Raw genomic sequence first — 7797 nt, 5'->3', positions numbered from 1 at the left:
CAGTATGTTCAAAGACCAGAAAAGAAGCCAGCGTGGGGGACGGGGGACCATCGCTAAAAGCAGCCGTCTCCCTCGGCAGTGCTGGACAGACCACCGCGTCATCCACTGAAGCCCCCTGGCCGTCTGCACGGTCCACGCCATCTACCGGGTGGGTGAAGGGACGTGGCCTTGGGTCAGTGCTGGCTGTGGCCCTGAGCCGGCTCCGCAGCCATTCCTTCCTCAGTTTTCTCAACTGGGGAGTGGGGTACTAACCACGGAACTGGTCTCGAGCAGCCGCTGGGAAGATGAGATGAGGCGGTACGTGCACAGGGCTTGTCCCATGACCGATGCTCCACACATGGAGCCAGGATTCCTTTTAGTCTTTGTTACGGCCTGCTGGACAGGTGCCTGCTGCAGGGCTGCCAGGGCTGTGCCTGCACGCACCTGGCCCGCCCTGTCCCGGGGGGTGAGGAGGGCACCCTGCAGCAGACACTGTGACCCGCCGAGGGCATTCTCTTGGCTGGAGTGCAGAGCGGGTCGGAGTGCCAGGAAGCTGACGACCCAGGGCAGCCCTCAGTCAATGGTGGATGGGGGGAGAGCATAAGGAAGCTGTCCTCTCCGCCTCAGGTGGGGTAACACCAAGGCCACTAGACTCTCCCTCCTCCCAGAGGTCCCCAGCAGGGGTGGACCTCAGCTGCCCACAGAATAATCTGCCCGCTAGCAAAGAGTTAGTGTCCTTGTGCAGCTGGCTTCCTTGCTGGGTTCCTTGCCTTCCCCCTTCCCCTCCCCATCACCCAGGTGACACTGGCGGGGGTCACCTCCCAAATAAGCCACTCACACACACCCTTACCTCCGGGACAGCTTCTGTACCTAGTACGGACATGCGCCTTGAGCAGAACTGTCAGCCCTAACTGCAAGCTGCAGACAGTATTCATTCTGTACTTACTAGATTCTACTCGTGTGTCTCTGGAGTTTCAAATAAATATCAACAACGAAAAACAAACGAATCTGCTGCAATGAAGCACCCCTAACTTCTACAACTCTCCAGGCACACACAGCCCAGAGGTCTGAGCTGCCTGACCCAGTCTGCCTGCGACAGACTTAAGAAGTTCCTTGCAGGAGAATATCCCACTCTGTCATCTGTCTGACTATACACGTGTGCACGTCTGCTGTGCTTCCTACAAAAGCGACAGATTTAAAACTCCCCATTTATTGACAGCTCCTTGAGGAATCCCTCTCTCCCCGACACAGGCCACACGCCCCTGCAAAGTCGGCTTTCCTGAGCCGCCAGGGACGCCCGGAGAGGAGACGCTGGCGTGACGGGCTCACCTTGGGAGAGGCACTGGTTGGCCAAGGCCACCTGACCAGAATGCAGGTAGAGGTTGAGGCGCGTGAAGATGCCCGCCAGGGAGGGAATGGTGATGAAGCAGTAGGCGACACAGGCCTAGGAGGAAGCGGACATCAGGTTACACGGGCAATGCCGTCGCGGTGGATTAGCACCCGTTCTCATCCGTCGTATACTTTCACGCAAAAACATGTAACCTCCCCATTCCGAGCCCTGATTTCTCCCTTTCGCCTCTGCTGTGTCCGTCTCTCACGGAGGAGGAGGGACAAATGAAGAGAGTCATGGTGTATGAAAAATAAATCCTCAGCCGTCATCACAGGTAACAGCTAATATTAGGTTAAAAAGCAGCTATTTAAACCGATTACTTTAAATAATGGAAGTAACTAGAAGAAGAAGTTGCCTAAGAAAAAGGCTGAGGTGGCTGAGGAGCCAGGGGTGAGGGGAGAAAGGGCAGGGTGGAGATGCTCATGCGCCACTGACGTCTGCTGGACAGGATTTCATTTGTGAAACTATAGATACGCATTGCTTTGATAAAATTCTGAGCAGTCTGCTTAAGTAGCTGAAATCTTTTCTTCAAAGTTGGGAACTGACCAAGAGAGAAAAAAGGTACAAGGCCTTCCAGACCCAGGCACGACTACAGAGACGACTGGGCTGGCGCACAAACCCACATCCACCTCGGCCAACTCCCCGTTGCGCGTATCCAAATTCAGACTCCTTTGATCGTTTCTTTTGAAAACGTTAAGAAAACTGGTTAGTCCGTAGATACGCGAGGAAAAGATCATCTGGAAAATCGATACAAAACCATTCTTACCGTAACACATTCGTCTTGTTCTGGGAAGAGCAAATTAGGAACTCGCAAGCAAAACCACCCACCGGGGTTCAAAGTCTGCGGGCCTTATGTGCAGCATACCCGGACGAACGCGGCTGTCTTTCTGGAATGGTTCCCCTTCATCGCTTTCCTCGTTTCCATTGCCAACCGGTTCACGCTCTAGATTTGTTAGAGAGTAGAACAGAAAGGCTAATGCAATGATGGCTGACGCACGCCTTCCGTAGAGAAACGGACCTTAACTGCAGGCAAGTCAAGGAGAATGAACAGCGTGGGGCTGAGACTGGTTAGCGCTGAACCCTGACGTGCTGAAGGGGGTCATCAGACCCGATTCCATCTGGGCCTGAGCAAACATCTCCAAGAGAGCAGAATGAAAGGCACTTACTGAGTGAGTCATGCCTGCCAACTGGTATTACAAATGAGCATTTTCTGGTTTGATGAACAGCTAGGGTTCACTTACTCCGTTTCCAAAAATCCCACACACTACGTTTAGGATCTTAGGGGTCTTCGGAGAAACCTCCGAATCTGAGAGTAAGCCGCACGATGCAGCTAGGCAATGCTAACGAGAGCCATGAGGAAGGTGGCAGCAGCAGCCACGGCGTCACGCAGCACAGCAGGGGCTGCCCTACGAGCTGTGCAGTCACCAGCTCACCTACTCCTGACCCAGCTCAGGTGGGTGCCATCGCCTCTCCTTATGGATGAAGTCTCCACATGTAGGTCTTAAGTTTAGTATCGCTACATAACCTGATAACCAGCAAACAGATACATAAAAAAGCTACTCATCCATGAATTTACACGAAGCAATTAAAGAGCCTTCGGGAGTCTGCACAGATATGAGAAGTTTGGACTGATGGTTCCCAAACTGTGTACTGTGACCCTCCTCTAGAGTGTGAGGCAAACTCTCAGAGGCCCCTCCACATTTTTTTAAGGACAACACCACAATGCTCAGTTGCTGAGCACTGGGCAAAGCTCTGGTGAGAGGCGGCTCACACATTCAGCACCGGAATGCACGACGCTCCTGCAGTGACATCGCACCTTTGCAAAACTGGGTTTTCGGCAACTGCCGTGATAAAAAGCAAGCACTGTGCAAAAATCGACGTGGAACAGAAAACAAGGGTAGTGACGTCCAATGTGACTCCAACGTTTGCGAAGCTGTGCAGTGCCCGGTGGGTAGATACACTTCTTGAGTAAATAATTATGGTTATTCAAGAGTGAGGTTAAAATCTATTATTTTTCTTTCAATTTATGTATATTATTGTTTCAAAGGGCTATCAAATTGTAAGCGCATAAATACTTCAGCTGCTTGGGCCTAGCTTCTTAACATGCTGAACTATTATATATTTCTTTTGGCCTGAAGGCACCATGACAAATTACTGAAAGGCTCCACGACCTAAGGGAGACGCTGCTTAGTATTTCTGTAACTAAGTCATCAGTGCAACTCACTAACTCTTTGCTACTGGCACGCAGAAATGAAAACACGTTTTCGGAGAAAAAGAGGTCCATTAAAAACCATCCAAAGACTTAAGCAAAGTTGTAGATTTTACTGACAACTTTGAGAAAACACCTTTCATACTTTGGGATCAGAAGCCATATGGTTGGGGGGGAGGGTCAGAAGAATCTCAGATTAAAATCGGCACCTGACAGATAGATGCTCAACAAATGTTTAGAGAACAAATGAATGAATGAAAAGCCTTACGTGAATCAACTGCACGAGGACAGGCTCCAGATTGCAGAACAGCGACCTGGCCTCGACGTAAAAACTCAGCTGTTGTTCAAAATCACGGCCAAAGGAAACCTACAATCAAGGAGAGAGATGCTGACAACGTCTCTTAGGCAACTGTGAGCTCCATGGGGGCAGGGAGGGTGCTGTGATGCCGAGCCCCCAAAGGTCCCCCAGGTATGGGTGGAAATGTCAAGAGTATGTGAGCACGAGCACGCACATGCACGCACACACGCGCGCACACACACACTCACTCACTGGAAAATACCCTGACTAGACCTGACATTACTTCGCACGGCAGAGCTGAGACATTATCACTGCCACCTCATCATTGTGACGTGGGCACTGGAGTAGAACACCAAAAGGCCAAAGGGTACAGGACAGAATCTCGAAACGTAAACAGAGCTTCCCAGACGAGAAGGAAGTGACGGGATTCTGTCAGCTGTGGCCTTTTCGCAGAACATGAACGTGGTTACCGGGAGCCATTCATCAGAGGAGTGTCCCCAACGAGGGCAACCCCATTCTGCTTCCTCACCGAGCTTCCACCTCGGCAGCTCACGGTGGCTGTAGGGGCCCCAGATGGAAGTTTCTCCACCATTCACAATCCCCTCGCCTCTTTCCTCCAGTTTATGAACAGCTGGGCAGTAGGACAAATTTCACTGCTACGGCCATCGTTTTTGTCCAGAGGAGGCTTAGCATTGCTGCTTCCTGCTTCCATCACCGCTGCTGTGTTTCATGCCTTATTTCCTCCTCCTTTTCCATTATAATTCAGCGGCTTTCAGACAAAGCCAGAAAAGGAGTAAATGCCATGTGATCAGCAAATCACTCCAAGGGCACGGGAGGTGCTGCTGGTAAAAGCCATTGGTATATACTTCCCAATGTGGGGATTTGAAGGCCAATACTGAATTTTTATCAAAATTGGTATTTTGCCCGCAAAGTTAGGTGGATCGTGCAAACAACCCCTGTTGCTGAGTGAGTCACGTATCCAAGGTTATTGTCAAAGCTATCTAGTTATTTTCATGAGTCACACTCCCAAGGTTCTTTTAAAGCCATCTAGTTATTTTCATCTCGGTCAGCCTTTGTCTTGACATGTCTGTTACAACAGGAAACCGGCAGCAGTCGGCATCTGGCTTTGCACACCAAGAATGAAGGCAAAGGGTGTTCTGGCGAGGATGGTATGGCGGGCTTTTCCCAAAGGAGGCTCCGGGAATCCCTCCCACTCTGCTTGTCCTTTCGGTGTCCCTGTGGACTCCTCCCATCGGAGGCGGGGTCTGCTTTCCCTCCCCTCTACGGGGCTGGCCCTGTGACTTGCTCTGACCCAAAGGATGAAGTCGGACAAAGCGCCAGCCACTGAGACGGCTTAAACTCAGCCTTCGAAGGCCCTGCAGCTTCTGCCTTTGCCGTCACCAAGTAAGAGAGCTCAGCTGAGGCGACTGAATGGAGGGCGGGCAGTGGAGAGAAAGAGGTCATGCGGATGAGAAATGAGACACTCCAGCCAGCAGCCAGCAGCCAGCAAGCAGCAGGGCCCCAGACACATGAGCGAGGCCATCCCGGACCCTCCAGCCCCAAGTCCTGCCACATGGAGCAGCCTTGTGACCCAGCCAACCCACAGAATTGTAAGGATTGACAAAACACTGTTACTTAAAGGCACTAGGTCTTGGGGTGAGCTGCCATGCAGCAGTGGGAAACTAGATGAATAGAGAGCGGACGCTCGGCACTCGGCCTCATTTCACCATCTGATGAGCAGCAGCACATTGGTGTCTCAAAAGCCCTCCTGCCGGTCCCAGACCACGTGATTCCGGTTGCCCAGGTGTGTGCGTGTCTCCCGAGGCCTGGCCAGTGGGTGTGTCCGTCCTCCCTCACAGCAGCACTTTGTTCGGGGGTGGGCCAGTGACCCAGATGACCCCAAAGGGACTCAATCTCAGCACCTCTGCTGCGGCCCTGCCCACCAGGCTGCAGAGCTGGGAGGAAGCCTGTGGCTCTCGAGGGGAGCGGGCCGCCTGGGAGGACACTGAGAGCTCAGCCACGAGCCAGAGATGCACAGGCGGCAGGCCCTGACGACACCGCAGAGACCCCTAGTCCAGCTGCCTCTGCAAAGGGTTCCATCCGGGGCTTTGTCACAGGAACCAGTAAGTGTTCCCTCCCGCCTCTCCTTTTGATTTTTCCCTGAGGTCAGTTTGTCTTGGCTCCCTCTGCCCCTGGGGAAATGCTGGCTAATGTCACATGTTTTCTAACTCCATCTTATCTCAATAAAAATGAAGAGCACCAGAGAACACGATGTGAACTGCTCTCCCCAGCGTGAAGGTAAACAATTACATCACGTTTCCAAGAGCACTGAAGCGCCTTCCTCGAGACTTACCATTTTTATAAATCCATTAATCAAACATGCCAGCATTCTCTTCTCGTCCTCGAGAGTGAGCGCACTGAAATCAATAATTGTTCATAATTAACACTGAGGGAATAAATGAGTTTCTAAAAAGAACAAAATATATGTAAGGACTAAGCAATTTAACAAGGAGGAACATTTTGCATTTTCTTGATTTAAAAAACTCCCAACAGGCTGTGTTTCCTGTGATGAAAATATGTAATCTAAATTAATATAAGTTAAATGTGTTTCATCTCTCTCAAAGACGCTATTCTCAAGATCTATCTATTAATGGCAAAACAGAAGGTAACTTTCTCTTTTGGGGGCAGAAAGGTCCCACTTCAAATGCTGTATATCAGAGAACTTTTGTTCAACATTATAAAAAAATTTCAAACAGAAAGCAAAGTTGAAAAGAATTTTACAGTGAATACCCACATATTCAGCCACGAAGATCCTATCAATAGTATTTTATAATATTTGCTTTATCACATAACTATCCTTTCCCTTCTCCATCCATCAATCCCTCTTATTTTGGGGATGCATCTTAAATTCAATCATTTCTATTTAACAACAAATTTAATACAATTATAAATAAGAAAATGTCAAGGCCTTATAGTTTTGATTATACACGTGAAAACCTATAAATAGTTCCCCATATTTATTCTAAAAAAGTTTTGAGAGCCCAGAGAAAACAAGAATCAAGGTTTTAGTTTGTTGGTTTGTTCTAGGGGGATATAAGTATTGGCAGAGTCTTCACACATTCCTCCAATATGCTACGGCTCCTCATCCTCTGAGACTATATTTCCCAGCCTCCTTTGCAGCCAGGTATGGCCACATGACGTTCTGGCCAATGGGATGTGAATGTGAGCTATGTATGAGCCTTCCAATGCCCACGAGCTGCAACACGGACATGGTCAAGGCCGGTCAGCCTCCTCCAGGAACACGAAGACAACGTCCCAGAGGTATGGTGGAGCTACAAGACAAAAGGAACCTGCGTTCCTGGGTGACATGCTAAAGCAGAGCTACCCTACCTCTACCTTCTGGCCTTGTATTTTTAGTAAGAGGAAAACAAACCTATTTTATTTAGGCCAACACCCGATATCCTACTAATACAAGTGCCTTTCTAGATGTTTTCTGTGGCTTTGTTTTTTTATTTTGTCCAACCAAACTCTATCGGTTCCATTTATTATGAAAAGCCTTGATATTTTGTTTATAACTACCCATAAAGTTGAAAGCACAAAGTCACGAAATAAAGATTCTAAAATTCAGAGGAAAAAAATACATAATTCATCTTGTTAAGCTCTAAAACAATTTTCTCGATGCTTGTAACATTTTCCAGTGAATCAAGCGGCTGTATTTAAAAATTCTTTGGGGACTAGAATTTCAGCCACAAATAAGAATGGCTTAAGCGTGGTCACATGGAAACATGTGGCGGGAAAAAGGGCTAGGAAGCAAAGGAATGATCATTTGGCCTTTGACGCAAAGGTAAGGCCAGTGGATAGGTCTGAACCTCATTGCATGCCGAACAAATACAGTCCTTCGTGTAAGGAGTATGCCCAGTT

At 49.1% G+C, this 7797-nt stretch overlaps 1 protein-coding gene and 1 long non-coding RNA gene across 2 annotated transcripts in view; one reads left to right on the top strand and one right to left on the bottom strand.

Annotated features, from left to right (window-relative positions):
* CUNH16orf62 (chromosome unknown C16orf62 homolog) overlaps positions 1-7797 on the bottom strand; it is a 102614-nt gene that overhangs the window by 31309 nt on the left and 63508 nt on the right. The window contains exons 25-28 of the mRNA XM_023521746.1: positions 6230-6293; positions 3847-3945; positions 2235-2312; positions 1309-1423 (exon numbers count right to left, since the gene is read on the bottom strand). Of these exons, the coding sequence (XP_023377514.1) occupies positions 1309-1423; positions 2235-2312; positions 3847-3945; positions 6230-6293 (356 nt within the window). The remainder of the gene's footprint in view (positions 1-1308; positions 1424-2234; positions 2313-3846; positions 3946-6229; positions 6294-7797) is intronic.
* LOC111730446 overlaps positions 7000-7797 on the top strand; it is a 1173-nt gene continuing 375 nt past the window's right edge. The window contains exon 1 of the long non-coding RNA XR_002776698.1: positions 7000-7060. This is a non-coding gene — a long non-coding RNA (uncharacterized LOC111730446). The remainder of the gene's footprint in view (positions 7061-7797) is intronic.

The sequence above is a fragment of the Pteropus vampyrus genome, unplaced genomic scaffold (genome assembly GCF_000151845.1).
Source record: "Pteropus vampyrus isolate Shadow unplaced genomic scaffold, Pvam_2.0 Scaffold314, whole genome shotgun sequence".
Lineage (NCBI taxonomy): Eukaryota > Metazoa > Chordata > Mammalia > Chiroptera > Pteropodidae > Pteropus > Pteropus vampyrus.
This window is presented reverse-complemented; position numbering and strand designations above follow the sequence as displayed.